Source organism: Balaenoptera acutorostrata, chromosome 11, assembly GCF_949987535.1.
Source record: "Balaenoptera acutorostrata chromosome 11, mBalAcu1.1, whole genome shotgun sequence".
Lineage (NCBI taxonomy): Eukaryota > Metazoa > Chordata > Mammalia > Artiodactyla > Balaenopteridae > Balaenoptera > Balaenoptera acutorostrata.
The window spans coordinates 38,266,115-38,286,214 of NC_080074.1; the positions used below are offsets into that span (position 1 = coordinate 38,266,115).

The 20,100-nt window shown below is 34.6% G+C and overlaps 1 protein-coding gene across 8 annotated transcripts in view; it reads left to right on the forward strand.

The window, feature by feature from the left end:
• The window catches only part of PPFIA2 (PTPRF interacting protein alpha 2), a 479,171-nt gene that overhangs the window by 74,783 nt on the left and 384,288 nt on the right, over positions 1 to 20,100 (forward strand). For all 8 annotated transcript variants that reach the window (XM_057557043.1, XM_057557042.1, XM_057557045.1 and 5 more), the window contains one exon: positions 13,682 to 13,735. In XM_057557043.1, coding sequence (XP_057413026.1) covers positions 13,682 to 13,735 — 54 coding nt within the window. The remainder of the gene's footprint in view (positions 1 to 13,681; positions 13,736 to 20,100) is intronic.

Below are 20,100 nucleotides of genomic sequence, written 5' to 3' on the forward strand. Positions count from 1 at the left end.
GATATGTGTACACACACACACACAGACATACACACATACATATATACACACAATGGAATATTATACAGCCTTTAAAAAGAAGGGAATCCTGCAAAATGCAGCAAGATGGATAAACCTTGAAGATATTATGTTAAGTAAAATAAGGCAGTCACAGAAGAACAAATTCTGCATGATTCCACTTATATGAAGTATCTAAAATAGTCAAAGTCATAGAAGCAGAGAGTAGTGGTTTCCAGGGGCTATGGAGAGTGGGAAATGAGGAGTTGATAACCAACAGGTATAAAGTGTCAGTTATGTAAAATGAGTAAGTTCTAGAGACCTGCTGTACAATATTGCGGCTACAGTTAATAGTACTGCATTGTGCACTTAAAATTTTGTTAAGAGGATAGATTCCATATTAAATGTGCTTAATGTATATAAAATGATATATATTTTTTCCTATCCAATATGTCAATAATGCCCCATTAAGAGAAGATGCTTTTCAATTCTGGCAGAATTTTTCTTTACGGTATTTTAGCAAGACCTGGTGCAACTCCTTGCTTGAGGATGTGAGGATGCTTGTCACCATAGCATTGTTCTTAGCCTTTGGGCCAAGCTAAAATTTAGAAAGATTCCAATTTTAATATTGGGTTATACATAGCTACTGCATTATGTATTCAGGATTCACAATCTAGTTTTGGGGATGCTGGAGGCAAAGGAATAAAGACTAATCTACCATCTAAAAGTAACTGCAGGCAGTTCTTACTTTGCATGCTACTGTGTTAACTGAAACCAGTGCATGTTGGAACCAGAGGAGTTGTGGCCTTGCTTTACACAGCAACTGAATTGCCACAGAGCCATGCAAAACCAGGACATAGTTCTTATATTCACCAGATTTGGTTAACACTGTATCGTGCAAAGTGAGGACTATCTGCATTTATTGCCCAGAGGGCTTCATTTAAGAGAAATAGCCAAATTTCTTTGCCACCACACTGATCTCAAGAGGCTTAGAATTCTATGCACTTTGGAATTCTTATCTGGCTGTGTGGCTCAGTTGAATGCTCTCATTTACATCTGGGAGGAATAATAAATAAAGAAAAATAAGTTTCAGAAATATTAAAGAAAGGAGAGATCCAAATATAAAATATTCCAATTTTATTTGATTTACTATATCTTATAAATCAAAGCATATTTATTATAAACTTTGATACTTGGTATTAGTTGGGTTTTTTGGGAACCTGTTCAGTTGAATAGAAGAAAACAAGACTGTCTATAGAACATATACCGACTATAGAGCATTCTGTCATTGACTAAATCTCCAGGTTGGAAGTCTCTCACACTATGATATAATCTCAATTAGTCTAATAGCATAATATCAGTACATTTTATGCTCTGATTTCAGTCAGTTTCATTTTCTTTTATTTAATAGTATTTTGAGAATGTGATATTGATATTGCAAACATTGATTCATATCAGAATCCTGGTAGCATCAATTGAAATGGAGCTGCTCAGAAGAAAAAATAGAGAAATTATAGTCCTCTTGCTATTTCTGGTTACCATTATAGTCATCATTCTTTACTTCAAAAACAGAAGAGATAGGAAATGAATTTAAAATCTATTTCTTATGATTTAGAACTTGATAAATTTTTTTCTTAAAAGAAAATAGCAATATAGAGGGAAGTTGTCTGCATAGCCCTTAGATTCAAATTAGACTTCTTTCTGAAAATTTCGCATATCTTATTTTAGATAATGCTACTTATTACTGTTTTATCTAGTTCTCATCTCTCTACCTGATTCCTACATGACTATTATTTCCAAAATTAAGGTATTATCATGAAATACTTAATATTTAGCTGAAAATCCTGTGCCAGACTTGTCTGTAAGTGTGAACTTAATGGATTGAAAATATTTCATCTGCTTTCTTGCCAATTTCTCATGTTACCTTGAAAAACTATATATGTTAATTGGTCTAATACATAAAATTTAGACAGATATAGTTAGATATTTGTTAGAAATATCTGTAATATACATATTTATTTTTAAATAAACTACTTGCCCTATTTTTGTTTTCATTTCACAATCAATTCTTCCTTGTAGTTATTTATAAATCAGAATGATACATGTCTTTAAGGTACTGCAGTCAGTGGAATTGCTGATAATAGTTGGAAGAGAGATATATTTTATTCTTTCCTCTAAAAAAATCACCTCAGCATAATATCCAGTTTTTTTTTTAACCCAGTAAAAGTTTTAGGCTATTATTTACTGAGTTAAGCATAAAACCTGATTTTTTAAAAAGGATGGGGTATTGTATTTTTTCCTAGATATCTACTTGTGTTTTGTGTCAGGGAAAGATCAAACATCATATAATTGAAGGTTTAATTGTAAATTAAGATCACAGTAATTGAGTCTGACTCTCAACCAATAAAGGCTGATAGACAAATTTCCACAAATTTTGTGTACCTAGGATCATAACATTGATATCCTCGTTTAAATGTTGGACCCTTCCTCTCAATTGCTATAGTACATTTCAAACAGGCTTAAGGCTGCCCACCATGGTATATAAATATGTGACGTCAGATAACACAACACTGAAAGAAGAGTAAATTGTGTATACATTCATGAATTTTATACAAAAAATAATTCTTACTCTACAGCAAAAAGATTCCTCAAACTTTAGTAGGGAGAATAAAAATTACATATTTAAAAAATACTATTGGTGAAAAATTTATAAGAACCAAAGCCATAGAAATGCATGAAAATTATAGGGATAATTGAGGAGGTAAAATATGAAACTTAGGATCTCTTGCCTTTCAGGGAAAATACATTCTAGAAATTTAATGGAGATTCGTACCTAAAATTAATCTGTATGTTGGTCTCATCTACATGCATGCTAATGCTTATCTGTTTCAATGTATATCATTATGTAATGTGTCCATAGACTATTTTATACATGTATAATCTAATCTGTACCTGTACATTATTCCATGCATAATAATAGCTACTTTTAATTGATAATTTACTATAGGTTATCAATTTAACTTTCCATGAACAATTGTAATTAATACTCCAAGGTCCTCCTAAGATAAGTAGTAAGACATAGGTTGACTTATTTTATATGAGGTATATAAAGCAATTTGCCCAAGGTCACATAGCTAGTAAGTAGTGAAGCTAGGCTTGAACCTGTTCTCTTGATCACTAAGATATTTCTTCTTGCATGTGTGTTACATCTTGTACGCTTGAGGTAGAATTAAAGGGCTGTTGGCTACTCCTCAGCCAGGTTCTCTTGGGATGATTGGTCCTCTGTTGTGTTAACAAAAATATCTGATCATCAGTCTTGCCATCCAGAAGTTTAAATTCTGCAGTAAACTCAAAGATAATCAGCTTCTCAATGGCTGGTATACACTAACCAAACCAATATATATCCAGAATGAAAATGTACTAATATAGGATAATGAACGTTTCAAAGTGATCCCAAGTACTACTGTCAGCCAATCAGCTTACCCTCTCCTTATAGGGGTTCATGGGAGGCTAGATTCAACATAAATTTATGAAATTCCTTTAACATTTATTGGTCATGCTTTGTGATAACTACTGAAGATACAGAGATGGTAAGTGCCTCACTGAGCTAATTTAGCCCTCAAATGAATGGCAAAGACAGGTGAGTAGAATGACAATTATAAAATGATGTGGTAGAGTTGTGAGTGGGTTAAGTGGTAGATGCTGTGCAAGTAGCAGCAGAACCATTACCCCAGCTTGAGGGACTCAGGAAAGTCTCCTGAGAGGAGGTGATGCCTGGGCTGAGTCTCAAAGGGTAAGATTTATCCAGAGGAGGGAGGGGTGGCTTTCCAGGCAGAAGGATCTGTGGTGCAGAAGCATAGAAGTAAGAAAACACTTGACACAAAAGGGAAGTACAGGGTTCATTATGATAGCGAGTATAAGGTTTCTTTTGAGGAAGTGGTAAAAAGTGAAATAAGAAAAGTCTAGAACTATATAATGAATGACTTCATGCATAAATATGCTTGATATGTGTTTCATCCTAAAAAGAATAGGATCTTATTAAGGATTTTGAGTATAGGAGTAACATATACATATTTGCATTTGAAACACATCATTCTGAAGTAGTGGTTCTTAAACTTTAGCCTGCATCAGACTCACTTGGAGGGCTTGTTAAGAGTTTCTGATTCAGCAGGACTGGAGTAAACCCCAAGAAAATGCATTTGTAAGTTCCTAGGTGACACTGATGCTACTAGTTTCCAGGTCACATTGTGAGAAACACTTCTCTGGAGAAGAGATTGTATAAGGATGAGAGTAGAAAAAAGAACTCAAAAAAGACACTATTTGGAGAAATCCAGGAATAAGGGAAAAATAAAATGAGGCTTTGAACTAAGGTAGTGAATGGAGTGGATGATGAAAGGGGGTAGTAGATTGAACTAAGCAGATATCTAGAAAGAAAAATTGACTGGCTTGGTATTTGAATACCAGAGTGAGGGAACACTCTATTGACTTCCAGAAATCTCGATTGACTGTTTATTGGAAATGCCAAAAGAGATAAATGCTGGGAGAAGAAATTGGATGGAGGCAGTTGCCCAGAGTAATGGCAGAGGAGGAGATGAGATGAGGTCTGATTTGGCCATATTAAATTTGAGATAACAAGTACCCATCAATGTGTAAAAGTTGGCAAAAAGGAGCTGAGTCTGAGTCAGGATTTAGCAAAAGGTTCCCTTTATCACCTCAGCCATATGGAAGGGAATAGACAAGAAAAAGAGCAGCACAGAAAAATCATAATGGAAAGTGCTTCAAAGAGGGCACTCCATGGAAAAGGCAGAACCTTAAATCTCTTTGGTACTTTCTTCAGAAAACCCTATTCCATGCAACACTGTCACAATTATGTTTTTGATACATATTAGATTTCCTGTCTAGGTTTGAGTTTGAAAAGGATACTTTGAACTTAGAAATATATAGCAAAAATCTTTGGAATTTTACTTTTTTGCTAAATCCAGTGGCATTAATGCTCTTATCTGTAGGTCAGACAAGGATATTCTTTTTTCCATCAGAGAATATCCACCTCACCTCAGAAAAATTCTGCTTGCAATTTTATTCATTTCTTCTACAAATATTGAATAAGTATGTTTTCTGCCAAGTCACTATGTGGCATGCCAAGATGTCCTCCACATTTTTTTCCACACCTCCACTTACTCAAGAGAGCATAATAGTTAAAAATCATTGCCTCTGAAGTTAGCCTGTTTAGCTTTGAACACTTAGTAGTTATGTAACCTTTGTCAAGTCATTTAAACTCTTGAAGACTAAGTTTCATCATCTTAAAAATGGTGAAAATAATCAGCTAAAAGAGCTGGGATGCTTTTTAATGAGGCAATAGAAATTTCAGCATGGCATCTGGTACAGTAAATGCTTAATAAATGTTAATTATTATGTTACCCAACCAAGGTCTTAGGGCAGACTTACCCAGTGTGCGTTCAAAAACAAATACAATTCCAGCAACATGAAATACTCAGACATTGTCACTTTATAAAATTTCCCTTTACAACCCCTATATGTTGTAAATTCAGCACCTTATTTCTCTGAATTCTTCCTCATGTTATTCTTCAGATTGACATTCTGAAAGATCCTTGAAGTCAGAGAGGATGTCATAGCCTCTGGATTCCATACACCAGATTCAGTGTGGTGCCTTGTGCTTACTTTGTGTGCAGCATGCACTTGTTGACTAAATTGTCTTTGTCATTCTCATGCCCTACTAGACTGTGAACTCTTTGAAAGCTGTGACCTTGACTTATTCATCATCATGCTCTCTGTGTCCAGCACAGTGCCTCAGTCATAACAGACGCTCAGTCATTCTCATTTGAAGGAATTAATTGTGTGGCTCAGGGAAAATTCAGATTTGGGCTGGACTATGCTCGCAGTAAGAGTGTAGATATTTTCCTTTATTAAAAATTTTTAAAGAATGACTAAATAGGGCTCTTTCTGGCTTCCACAAGAAAGACGATTTATTGGTTGTGTGTGTTTCTTGCTTCTTCTCTGCCTCCCCGGAAATTTACCCTGTAAAGTTGCCAAGGAAACACTAACAGCTTAAGCCTGGTAGAGCAGGAAGATGCCTCATTAATAAACTCAGCTTCATTATTTGGATGCTTGCCTCAAGGAGCTGGTGTTCTGGGATGAAAGATTGTTTCCATTAAGGCTTATGTAAAAAACTGAATGATTTTTTAAAAGAAATTTTGTTTTCTGACTGTTAATCATTGCCAGTGCTATGTACCTACACACTATGAAATGTTACATAAAAATAAACATTATTGATTTTTAGTTTAATGTATTTGAACTGTTTATTAATGCTCAGCACATATGTTATATAAAGTTATCAAGCATGGATTTATTTATTGTGCAATAATTAGGGTATCAGGTTTTTAATTTGAAGTATTGACAGTATTTCACCAGAAGATAAATTTAATGTATTGTTTATTATCTATTAAATCATTTTGTGTATTTTCCTTCTTATGAACTAGAAACTCTGGGATATATAGAAATATATTGTCTCAAGATAATATAGAGTTGAGTGTCTTTTTTAAGGAGGATATCTCATTAGTGGTGTATAATGGAAAAAAATGTACACTGTGCTTGGGGTTATAACACCCAGGATTTCAAGGCTTCTTTGGAGCATTTACCGGCTGTGTGATCTTGGGCAAGTCATTCATTAACTTGTTCATTCAGGCATTCGAAAAAGATTTGATGTACAGACACTATTACCTTGAGCCATGCTTTCAAAGTGATACATGTATACAACAATTAGAAATACTTCATCATTTGTATACTCTGAGACTTGGCTTTTTTAGGTATAAAATTATATTACCTGCTTTACTCATTCAGTCAGTCATTCATCCATTCAAAAAGTACTTGTTGAGCTCCACATGCAGCCAACTGCTCTAGAGGCTGATGAGTGGCGCTCATCCCTTGCTGGACTCCTGACAACATTGTTCTTTTACCTTACTCCTTTGGGCTTGGAGTGGTTATTATGACTTTCCGTCAGTCTCCATGCTTCACATTCCGCTGGATCCATTAAACCCTCCATACCTCTATAAAATATCCTCTGATTAAATGCTCTTTTACATTGTTTTTGAGTTAGCCTTTTGTTTCTGGGTAGAACCTTCACTGATTTAGACAGTTAGTTATATTTGGCTTGTTTTTTGCACAGCAATGGAGCCAGTGTGGCTGGGTGGCATGAGAAAGAAGGATATGGCAAAAGACAAGATCAGTGAGGTGGGCAAAGCCAGATCATCACAGGGCTTGCATGACATAGTAATAAGTTTGTATTTTGTTGTAAGATTAGTGGGAAACCATGGAGGGATTTGGATCATGGGAGTAATCTGATCTAATGTGCATTTTAAATAGATAGCTCTGACTGCAGTGTGGAGAATATATGAGGAATGAGGATACAAGAACAGATGCAGGGACAACAGTTAGGAAGATCATTATTTAGCCCAAGGGAGAATATTGTTGATTTGGTCCACGGGATCAGGTTGGTAGTAATGCAGGTAGTAAGAAATGGTCTAATTCAAGCCATATTTTAAAGATAGAATTGGCAGGATTTGCTGATGGATTTGGACCTAAGAAACTGGGTAAATGGTGATGTCAAGATGGACAGTACTGGGACAGAAACCTAATTTGGGGGAAGGTTTGAGGTGAGAATCAAGTTTGATTTTGCATTAAGTTTTAGATAACTGTAATACACCCAAGTGGAGGTTGTACGCAGTGTAAATCTCTGAGGATAAAAGGAATCCAGAATTCATTAGCATACATGGTACTTAAAGCCATGGTACTAAATAAAATTACACAGAGGGTGAAACTCAATGGATACTAAGACCAGAAAAAGTATTTCAAGAAGGGTGGAGTGGTTAACTGTGTCAAATGTGGCTTAGAGACAAGAAAAATGATGATGAACCTTGACAGTTGATTCAGCTAATTAGATGTCATTGGCAGCCTTGATAAGAGGGGTAACAGTGACGTAGTGGGGACAAAAGCCTGCATCGAAAGAGAATGGAACGTGAGGGACATTTGGGAGGAATTTTTCCATAAAAGGGATGAGAGAAATGCTTAATTTGGATATTTTGAATATATGAATTTTGTAAACTTCTCTACAAACATAAAATACCTCATCATATTTTTAAAGACCTTGAAACAAATTTTAAATATAATAATTCAGTAAATATGGTTGATGTTTTACTATTTTATATTGATTTCACTATACTAATATATATATATATATTTTTTTTTTTATAAATTTATTTATTTATTTATTTGGCTGTGTTGGGTCTTCGTTGCTGCACGCGGGCTTTCTCTAGTTGCAGCGAGTGGGGGCTACTCTTCTTTGTGGTGCACGGGCTTCTCATTGCGGTGGCTTCTCTTGTTGCGGAGCATGGGCTCCAGGCGCGTGGGCTTCAGTAGTTGTGGCACGTGGGCTCAGTAGTTGTGGCTCGCGGGCTCTAGAGCACAGACTCAGTAGTTATGGCACACGGGCTTAGTTGCTCTGCAGCATGTGGGATCTTCCCAGACCAGGGCTCGAACCCGTGTCCCCTTCATTGGCAGGTGGATTCTTAACCACTGCACCACCAGGGAAGTCCTATACTAATATATTTTTGATAGATTGTTTAGTGCATAAAAATGTACTCTATATTGAAATATAATCACTTTCTCTGAAGATATTCTAAAATAATTGCAGATTACAAATATGCATAAATCAAATTTCAAAATACTCATAGCTGGTAACAATATTGTAATGCTTTAAGTATTTTCATATTATATAAAGTGATTCTGTAGAAGAGTAGTACTTGAAAACTTGATATTAACTTTAAATGTAACTATTAGGTTTTAAGATATTCTGGGTCTGATGGCATGTGCAATGTTAGATTCAACTGACTGTTTAGAATTTTCTATTCTTCATTTTTAATGTATTTGATACCCAAGCTACCTTAACATCTTTTCCTTGACCGTAACTGGCTGATCCTACTCTTCAGGAATAAAAATAAGGATCCAGCAATAGTCCTGAGTGAAACCTCAACTTCTAATATCCTCCTTTTTCCCACCTCCACACAGAGGAAGCAAGATTTACAACATCTGAACTTAATGATCTGCAGGGAAAACCACATGATTAATCCCTATAGCTCCATCATTCAAATTGTCTGTCAAGGGAAAAATATGTCAACTTTTAGAGCAAGGGAAAAAGGTGCAGATGGGCAACCAACAGCATCAGTGCAGCACAAAGTAGAGTTTATTTTAAACCTGGGTGGAGGTGATACCCATGCTCCAGGCTGCCTTCAAATCTCACTCTGCTTAGAGCTCTGACACTGACTGCTCCACTCCATCTGTGGCTCGCCCTTCCCGAGCCTTAAGACTTCTGATTCATGGGTCAGCCTTGAATTACCAGGTTTCCATCTCAGAAGCAGGGTTTTCCCATATTAAAAGAGACTGACTCTCTACAGCTTGTGTCAAGGACTGCTAATAACCTCGCTCAGGTATTTGACACCTTGGAGAGGGAAGTGAAACTTCCATTACCTGAATTTTCTTTTTAAGAAGTGAATTGGATTCCATAATTAATAGATCCTAGTTTATTTGGTTCTGTGTAGATAACAGCAGCCCGTATAAAGGAGGCTATATAATGCTGATATTAAGCAGCAAGCCGTCCCTGAGCAGCAGCACGTGGGCAGGTGCCAGGTTGGCTTGCCACACTTCTGTAGATTTGACTGGGAAGGAGACAATGAGTCCAAATGGATTGAAAGACTATATTACATATACAGCATAAACAAAGTCTCCGTGGTGTCAGCTTTCCACACCCCTAGAAGGGCCAGGACTAGGGTGAGACAAGTAAGGTACTTAGGGCACAAAGTTTAAGGAGTCATTCGCTCTCAGGATTGTACAAATGTCAGCTTGTTTTTGCAGATGTCTAAGAATGAGGTGCCTAGGGTATAACATTTAAGGAGGCACTCACTCTCAGGATCCTGCAAGGGCAGGATCAGCACCTGTATGACCCTCAAAATGAGTGCCTCCTTAAATTTTGCACCTTAGTCACATCAGTAGCCTAAATCTAATCCTGGACGTGGTCGCTAGGCCCACAGGACAACACTAAATTGGATGAGCCAGATGACAGACAACAAGAGTGGCAGGCTGCTCTGTTGGGGAGGAGCCCACTCCATATCGCACCTTAGCAGTTTTATAGCCTGCAGATGGATCTGAGGATGGGGGAGATGAGTGCAGTGGAAAGTTCCATGCCTCATTGGTGCCAGGGAGGAGAATGAGAAACAGCCACGTGTAAGGTCTTCATGACTTGCTTACCTTGTCATGTTCCTGGGAGGTCCACAGGATATTCCACCAAGACATGGGCCAGCCTAAGGTTAGCCTTGCCTACATGGCCCACGTAGATATGTGCAAGGTCACCAGGATGCCAGGATAAAGCTGTCCTCCTACAACTGGTATTAAAAACACAGGTTTGGAGTCAAACAAATATATTTTGTAACCCCACTTCTTAATAGCTGTGTGATATTGGGTAAGTTATATAAACCTTTTAGCCTAAGTGAGAAAAGAAATAACTACTTTATAAGGCTCTTATAACTACCCTATAAAACTGTTTATAAAGCATTTAAAGAGTGCCTGCATGTAGTAAATGTTCTGTAAGTAGTTATTATTTTATTAGCTATTAAATCTAAATGAATATGGTGTACAACATAGTTTTAAAAAATTCCATAACGTAGTAAAAAAAATCAAAGTTTGTTTTGAATGTTTTAATCAAACAAATAACATTATTACAATAGTAAGTTTAAAAACTATCTAGGAAATCAATGTTTTTACTTTTTAGTGTCTCCCTTTTTGTTATCTATATAAAAATACATGTAAATAACAAGATAGACAAATTTGTCAAAGATTTAAGTTATATTTTGTAGATAAGATATTCAACAACCATCAGAAAGACTGACTCACTTTCAACTGTTTTCATAGTTTCTCAAGGGATTTATTTCACCTATTAATTTTACAACATAAATGCATTCATGCACACTTATGCTTGTTATTCACACCTGAAAATTTTTTTTGCATCAAGTGATAGATAAGCCATGTTTAACTTGGGCATCTATCCAAGTAGGACACTGTCTCTCAACTTACACTCAAAATAGAAAATAAGATCAAAAAAAAGTTTTTTTAATTAAAAGAATAAACAGAATAAAAGAATATATCTGTATTCTCTTTAGAGCCATGAGTTCATAATTTGCTTTAATTCAACATGTTAAAAACAGAAATACCAATGCCTTTGCCATTCATCTTCAAAATTCTATTGTTGCTTTAGTTTTTTTCAAGACCATGACTATCATGAAAACTTTAAAATTTTACAGATCGGAGCATTGGCCCAACTTTTCTACAATGGCAAGAAATCATCATGGTAGAACTTTTAATTAACAAGATGACAAAATACCTCAACTAAATTGCTAAAATATTTTTTCTCTGAATTAATTTCCCTATTATCTCTCTGATAATGTCATCAGAAATTCTATTGTTAATATAATTTATATGCCTTTCTATGAATAACAAAGGTATTAACTCAAGATATACTTAACACTTTTTTTTTTTTTCTTTTCATTTAAAATGTGCTTGGAAGAAACCTTTCATGTGAATAGAACTTTGTTTTTAGTCATGGTCATAACAGGAGTATTATCAAAAAGTGCAAAGGGCTGTGTGTTTTATTTTCTGTTAATCTAACACTCTAGCCATTTTATTACCATTTTATTTCACTCCATGAAATTCTAAAACAATTTTTAAATTATATTTTATCTTTGGATTCAAAAGGAATGCTAATTTTGTTTGCCAATTTATAAATATGTTTCATGCTTAATTTTATTGTATACTGACATGATTTACTTAGATAACAATAGAAATGTTAAAAATCACGTAAGATCAAATAATTTAGATGATTTGATTGTTTATGGTATGTGTGGTGTTGGAATAAAGAATTTCAATAGGATGGAGAGGGAGGGCCTTTTCAAAATAGACTTTATATTGCAGACGTATTAATTAGGATCTTCTAGTGTTTGGGAGCCAGAAACTTATCTTAAAGTTGCAGGCAGGGAGAACATCCAGTTTCAAACATTGCTCAAATGATAGTATCAAGGACTTAGACACTCCCATTATATCTTATAGAATCCATATTGCCTTAATTCTCTGGCAGGCCCCTGCAACATTTGAAGCAATTTCTACAAGCCTCTTTTAGAACTAGAATGGGGAGGGAAGAAGTTCCTCAAAGGGACTGGGTAGGAAAAAATATTATATACAATATATGCATTACGAAGAAGACAGTAAGTTTCTTGGCAAGCATTCTTGTGGTTGCCTTATCATTCATGGCCCTTAATAAAATATGCATGCAGAAGTTCATCACTCATCGAGTTCCTGTTCAAAGTCAGCTCCTTCAGATGGAAACTTTCACCACACCATCCCTTCCTTCTTCTCTGCCCTGCCTTTAATGTTTCCTTCACATGCTCATTAGAGTCCCATATTTATTGTTAAGATTCTCCATTTTTGAGATACCAGTGAAATGATGTAATTGAGTCCCAAGTGAATTAGTAACATGTATTCTTAATGATATCCAGGTGTTGGCTGTTTCTCTGATCATAGATATTTAAATTTCTTTTCCTTCTATCTTCACTGAATTATCTTTCTTTCATCTTTGATTTCTTACTGCAATACATTTCCCCAGGTTCCTCAAACCTATCCATTCAACTAGATGCAAACAGATAACAAGTGACCAGGGTCACAAGAAAGAAACTTTTTAGCAAAAACTGTAACTTATCAATTTAACCCCAAACTCCTATTCATCTACCTATGAGCAGACAGTTTTTTTGTTGTTGTTGTTTTGTTTTTTTCATTTGGGAGGAGTGGGGGGATGGTTTAAAAATTAAAACAGTTGCAAACATTAAAGTCCTGAGAGATTTTACTTAAAAACCTAAAATTCTAGCTACTTTTGAAAAAGCCATATGATTAGTAACCCTGTGACCAAAGCCGTACAACTGATAAGGCTGAGCTCTAGTTGTTCCTAAAACAGCGCACTTGCTCTCGAGTTTGTCACAGCATCACCCATTTCTTCATTTGTGATACCCTTGTCAATTGTAATCATTTCTCAGGCATGATCTACTGTGGTTACCGATTTAAGATTAGAAATCAATCCTTATAAAAGAATAGCTAATCTGTCCATATCTGTTTGTATTTTCATCTTCTATGTATAGTAATAGAGTGAACTGTAGATAATTAGATTTTTTTGGAGTTTAAGCATTTTCCATGGGTTCAATATTTGCAAATAATATGTTAAATTGCAGTTTCATTAAATTTTCTTTTTTCTATTCTGCCGTCACTTCAGCTTCTTAGAGAATGAAACATCTGCTTTCCCACCTAGAGCCATTTTCTTTACATATTTCAAGAATAATTAGTCTGTTTGTATTTTTTTCTATTTACAGATTATACAGAGTTGGAGAAAATATCTAGATTTTTAGATACGACAATTGGTATATATAGCATTACAGTGTGTAAGATTGTCTCAAAACAAAAAAAAAAATATAGCTGAGTGCCCTAACTTTGTAGCTAAAGAAAATATTACACTGTGGGACTGGGAAATTCTCCATGCTGTTGAGTAGCATTTTACAATCGACACCTCTCCCCTTTTCAGGATATCGAATCCCTAACAGGAGGGCTGACTGGTTCTAAGGGGGCTGATCCACCGGTAAGTTAGATTCTTCATTAAATTTAACTATTGACGAAATGAATTATGTACATACCAGATCATCAGAGTTACTTGTATACAATTTGTCATACAGGTAACTTTTTGAAATAGTTTCTTTCAAAACTTTATAGCTATTGCTGTAACTAATACAAAAATGTGAACTTGCTCTGAGGTGTCATTTAGTGTTTTAAAAAGTTTTAATACTCATAAAATTCATCTCCATACATTGATTCTAAAAATAAGAATAAAAGCTTCATTAGTACGTGTAAACATCTTATGTCCTACTAATGGGCTACAAAAAAAGTTAAAACTTTTTGGAACTTGAGAGTTTACCATTGTAAATAAGTGTATGATTTCAGTTGCAATATACTTTCTAGTTACTGAGAAAAAATTATTTTAGCCCATTTTTTTCGCAGTATTGATTCTTGATATTGCTGTTTCTTTCCTGCTTTACCCAGGAAGCTTCTAGAAAATTGGAGAAAGTGCTTGAAAGTTTTAAAAGATTGTCATTTTTAGGCAATAACAAGAGATTGATAATCTAGTATTGGAACATTGTAGTCCTTTCTGTGATGTCTGATTTCAGAAAACATTGAGTAAAACAACATTCCTGTGATTTCACACTTGAGGCACAAACATGAATTCATGGTGTATATCTAAAGTAATAAAATTCAATTTATTTCAACAAACAGCCAATGCATAAATTTGTATCACTGCTTGCTTTTCACTTAGCACTGTGAGGTTTAATGTGGAACACACAGAATCCTGTGTTGTCAATTTTTAGCTATACTTCATCTAGGCATCTAGCTGAAGTATATAATTACTTTAAGACACCACTGAAATGTTAAAAAGATAACTTTCAATTGTAGCTCTTTCTCTCACTCTCATGTGTCTCATGATGTTGTCTAATCTTCATAATGCTCCTAAAGTAGGCTAAACAACATATTTTAGTCCTTTCCCTTCCTTTTATTTTCATTGTCTAAATTTATGCAGGGAAAAAAATGTACTGTCTTCAGATAGCTGCTTATATTTAGTCCCTGAACCTATTATATTGCAGCATAAGGCAAGATGAAATGTAAGTCAGTGTAGTAGTGTAGGTGACTGCTTATGTGATGTAATTTCATCCTGCTGCTTCTTGTTATGTTTGTGCATAGCATTCAACCTTTATTAGAAGAATAAATCCATTTCCTTTAAAATACCTCCCTCACTGTTCACTGATTCCTGAAAGAATTCTGCGATTAGAGATAGGTTGGTTTTAAGAGGATTTGTCCCTTGTTCAAAACTAAACTAAACACCTCTCTTCTGCATGTGACCATAAAACTCTTACCTGCTATTTACATGTTAAAATAAATTAGTTTATCATATCCTTTCAAGAAAGCAAGTTTCTAAACATGGAAGATTGAGTCAGCATAAATCCTAGTTACTGAAAGAAGCCCCTTACAGGGGAAAAAGGTCACAGAAAGGAAAAATGGTGACCTAAAGGCAAACTTAATCAACTTCATTCCCAAAAGCTAAAAGTGAACTGTATATTTGTATTTTTATACTACATATATGTATGTCTTTTTTTCTTTGGACATAATTTATAATATTATGAAGATATAGGTCCTCTCTTGGCCATCCCTTACCATGATGATGGGTATTTTATACTGCTACCTACATTTTCTGAAATTCAATGATAGTGCTTACTTTATAACTTTTTGTAGAGTGGAAAACATCACACAAATGTCAGAGTACATAAATGTATGTATACTGTTAACACCCTAGCTTAGACAATCTAGGGTGTTAACAGTATACATACATTTAGTGTTTCCCATTGTTAAAGAGATATTGAGAGGATATTACCAAGAGCTAGGTAATAAAATCACTTTTCAATCCTCTATAAAGCTTATATAAAGTAGTCCAAGTATGAAGGTAAAACGGTAATGGTGTCTAGAGTTGCTTCAGTCATTTAAGAATAAGGCTTTGAATTAAGCTATTGTTTTTGCCCCCAGGTTAGAAAACTGAAAGTCAGATTAAATTATACATAACCTAAGTCCATTTGAAGTTTCATATTACTTTTTCTTTCTTTAAAAAAAGGCTTTTATAATAGATTATCTGAATACTATTATTCATTATCCATTTCTAAAGTTGTGTCTTTTTTATAAATGTTGACAGTGTATTACTAAACCCATTCTATGATGAAATTTTCATTGGTAAGAAATTCAAGTTCCTATAATTTTTTCTCATTGAACAGAATATATAAAGTGTTGAATGAATGGTCTCTTACAAGGATATGTAGCTGTGGAGTAATTTCTTTACCAGTATAATAGAAATATCAGATACATCTTTAAATATAAATGGTATATTTAAAAATTGAAAAATTTTCTGTGGGTAGATATAAATATTATTTCTGAAGCATTAGAAAAAAGTGAATTTTGCATTTTTTTCAGATAGTAAGCATGTATAAAAAGTTGTGTCAAATTTGCAAATGTCATTATAAATAACTTTGCATATCTGGTAAGAATAAATTTGAGTAACTCCAGGAGTATAGTTTGCATTAATATTTTTAACAATAAATGTTAAATAGGTTTTTTGAAAATTCAAGAAGTCTCAGTTTTAATGCTAATAATGAAAGAGAGAATCACTCATTCATTATTTTCAGGGGCAATTCAAGAGTTTTATAATGGCTTTCTTCTGAAAAGAATTTCAAAAAGTATGTTTTTAAATTTGTAAACTGGAAATCAGTTGCTGCTGCAGATTTTTCTAAATCACATAGTTATCTTAGAAAATAAACCCTTCTATCATTAAGAAAAATATTGTCCCTTATGTTAACTTAAAATTGTCTTTGAAAATTTGTATCAAAGATATTCTACATTCTGCATATATTTTTCATTCACAAAAATTAGATCACAGATTAACCTCCAGTGTAAAAACATAGCATATATTTACATATAAAAATAAAAATAAGGAAATAGATAATTAAAATCTAAAGGGTAAAATATCATTATTAAGTGCTTTTTTTAATATACCATTTTGCTATAGTGTTTTAAATTTAAAATATTAACATTATTAAAAATGAAAAGCTTGTGAAATGTAAGGTGTCACGGATATCCCTCATTATCAAGTTGTCAGGTCATCAGGCCGGCCATTAGGAAGGCCAGGGTAAGGTCTAGGTAACTCAGTTTCTGATAGCCAAGGGGATTTTGGATGCTGAAAAACAGGTATAAAGCATGAATAGTTATACTGCTATACCAGCTGAACCTGGTATCTGGAGAGCTGTAGATATGCAGGTCCATGTGGTACCAGTAGTGTGACAGATCACTGTCCTGTTTTGAGCCCATGAGCCAGTGACATAGAGGTGTTGGCCAACCCTCAGCCTGGAGCCAGGATTTGTCCCAGACTGCGAGCTAGGTCTAAGTCTGCAGGTGGGATTTAGTAGCTCGGCTGGCTTGGCCACAAAAGTTAAGTTTCATGATATAGATCCAAGCAGACTAATGTATACAATGAGGGGAGTTTCTCTGTCATTTGGTTTAAGAAACTTTCTGATTATTTATAAACTGATATAAACTAGCTACTTACTTTCCTATTATTTCTGATTCTTTTTGAGGGTTAATATGGACAAAATCTAATAAAGAGTAATGTGGGACAAACCCTAGACTATACGAAACAAATTCCTGAACACACTGGTCAAGTGTCGAAGTGTCTTGATAGTTCAGAGTTCTATTATCAGTGTTTGAATCAAGTCCACCTCATTGCCTTATCCAGGACTTACAGCAAGAATGCCACTGGGGCTATTCAGTTCCTCCCTTGTTTTTCTTTCTATTTGTTACCCCGGAGTGATAAGATCTATAAATTTGCTTCCTACACAACTTAGTATTTTAATTGTTCTAAGTTTCCTTTATTCAAATGCTAATGGTTCTCTTTATTTCTAGAGTGTGATGAATAAGTGAATATGCATCTAATTGGTATCCTTGGGCTTGATATGCACACTGTCCTGAACATTCTCCAGCTCTATTAATTCTTTCCCCACTGAGGAAGCAGAATTGTACATTCCATGTTTTTGTACTTTCTGTTCTCATTTTAATGGTCTTCCTGATGGTTCTTAGCAATTTGAGTAAACACTCCACAGAATTTAAAACAAATTCAATTTCCTGAGGGTGCTATTTAGACCAGGTTATATATTTTTCATCTTGTAGATAGCATTAAAATTTTGAAGTCTCCAGAACTGATCTTAATTTGATTATTCAAAAAATGCCAATATTCTACTCACTTGCTTCAAAAGATAAGGGAATAAAAAATGTGAGTCTGAATTGTTATCTAATTTAATTTCTTTCAGCCTGAATGTTATATTGCTATATTACTAACTTTCATTCTCGTATTTGTTTAGTCAGAATTCAGTGTATATTTGAGTGTATGCTGTGTGCTAGACCTTTGTTTAGGTTTTGGAAATACAGTGGTAAACAATTCACAGTTTCTTATTTCAGAATCTTACAATATAGTGGAGTAGACAGGTTGGTAAAAACATTACAATATAATGTAAGCACAGGAAGAAATGAAAATAAGAGGATAACATAATCCAATTGATGGGAGTAAAAAGGGGCTGGAGGATCAAGGAGGGCAAATAAAAGAAAATAATGTCTAATTGTAGAATGAGTTGAAGTTTGCCAACTGAGAAAGGTGGAACATGGAATTTTAAATAAGGAAATACTATATGCATAAGTTAAAAATTAGAAAATAACTTAGAGTGGCTAGAGTAGGAAATAAGCTGAAGGATGGGAGGTAGTGGTGAGATAGAAGGTAAAAAATTAATCCAGAGCAAGAAGTAAGAAATTTCATGGAAAAAAATTGTACTCTATACTAAAGAACATGAGGACCCATTAAAGTCTTTAAACAGGAGAGTCACTTAATCAGCTCTGTCCTTCAGAAACATTTTTCTGACTCTAGTGGAGGGTGATTTAGAGAAACGACTAAGCAGGAAAACCATTGAAAAAGGCTCTTGCAGTCATCCAAAGGAGGGATGACAAAAATGATAACGGTGATTTTTTTTTGTCTGTCCTACTATATTATAAAACTAATTGAGGCAATATATCAGGAGAAAGTCAACATTTTATTTTGTTTAAAACAATAAGTTTTTAGTATGAGCCTGTCAAGTGACAGTGAGAATGGAGAGGAATAAACTGATTCATGAGCTATTAAGGACTTAGTGAACACACAAGAATAGGTGGTTGTTTGGAGGAAGGAGAATAAAACTTATTGAAGAGTTAAGGATGATTTTGAACTTTCTAATTTGGCAATTGAGTGGATAAAGGTACCATACACAGAGACAAGAATCCCATGAGGTAGAGCATTTCTGGAGGGGGGATATTGAGTTCAGTTTTGGACACATTAAATTGAGGTGACAGAGTTGGGAATATATGAATGATTTTGGAATTTAAAGGTCAGATGTCATTTATAGCCATTAATTTGAACATGTAGAATAGTTAATTGACACAGTTGGAGCTGATGAAATCATTCTAAAAAAATGTATTCTGAATGAGAAGATAAGAGTTCAGAATAAGGCCCTGAGGAAGAAAAGCATTTAAAGGTCAGAGGAAAGGGAAAGGGAAAATTAAGAGGAAGAGTATTCCTCAAAAAAGATAAAACAGGTTGGTTACAGGAAAGAATACCAGGAAAGTTTGTAATCATGAATGCCAAGGTCAAGAGAGGGTGGTGAAAAGGGTTATTAGCAGTTTCAGGATGTTGAGAGTTCAAGAACAGCGTGCCCCACTGAAATTTAGCAACAAGAGGATAAAGGGTGGTCTAGGTGAGAATAATTTTAGTGGAGTAATTCAGGTAGAATCAAGTTTCCAGTGGCCCAAGAAATTGAATGGAAGATGAGAATTGGATTCAGTGGCTAAGGAAACAATTTCTAAGTGTTTAATTATGAAGGAAGTGAAAAGAAATAATAGCCAACATAAGTGATGAGGCTGAGAGACAATTATTTTAAGGAGAGAAAATTTGAGTGTGTTGAAACATATGGAAAGCACATAGAGAGGGAAAAGAATTTACTGAGGAAAGAGAAGTTAATTAATAGGTCATTGGATGAAGCAGAAAAAGATGGACTCCAGAGCATGTTACATAGAAAGAGAAATGTCGCTTCAAAAGTGAAATGGAAGTAGAAGAAAAGAATGGAAACTGATGCAAACATTTTTGTAGGTGGGGATCTTACAAAGTTGCGAGAGTTTCCATTTAATGGTTTCTATTTTCCCCACAAAGTTAAAAAGACCTAATTAGCTGACAGTAGTGGGGAGATGATGGGTTAAGATAGTTCAGGAATATAGAGAAGATGTATCTAGCCATTATGGATTGTGGGAGAATTAGGTAGACCATAGATGGATTAGTGGAAAGTG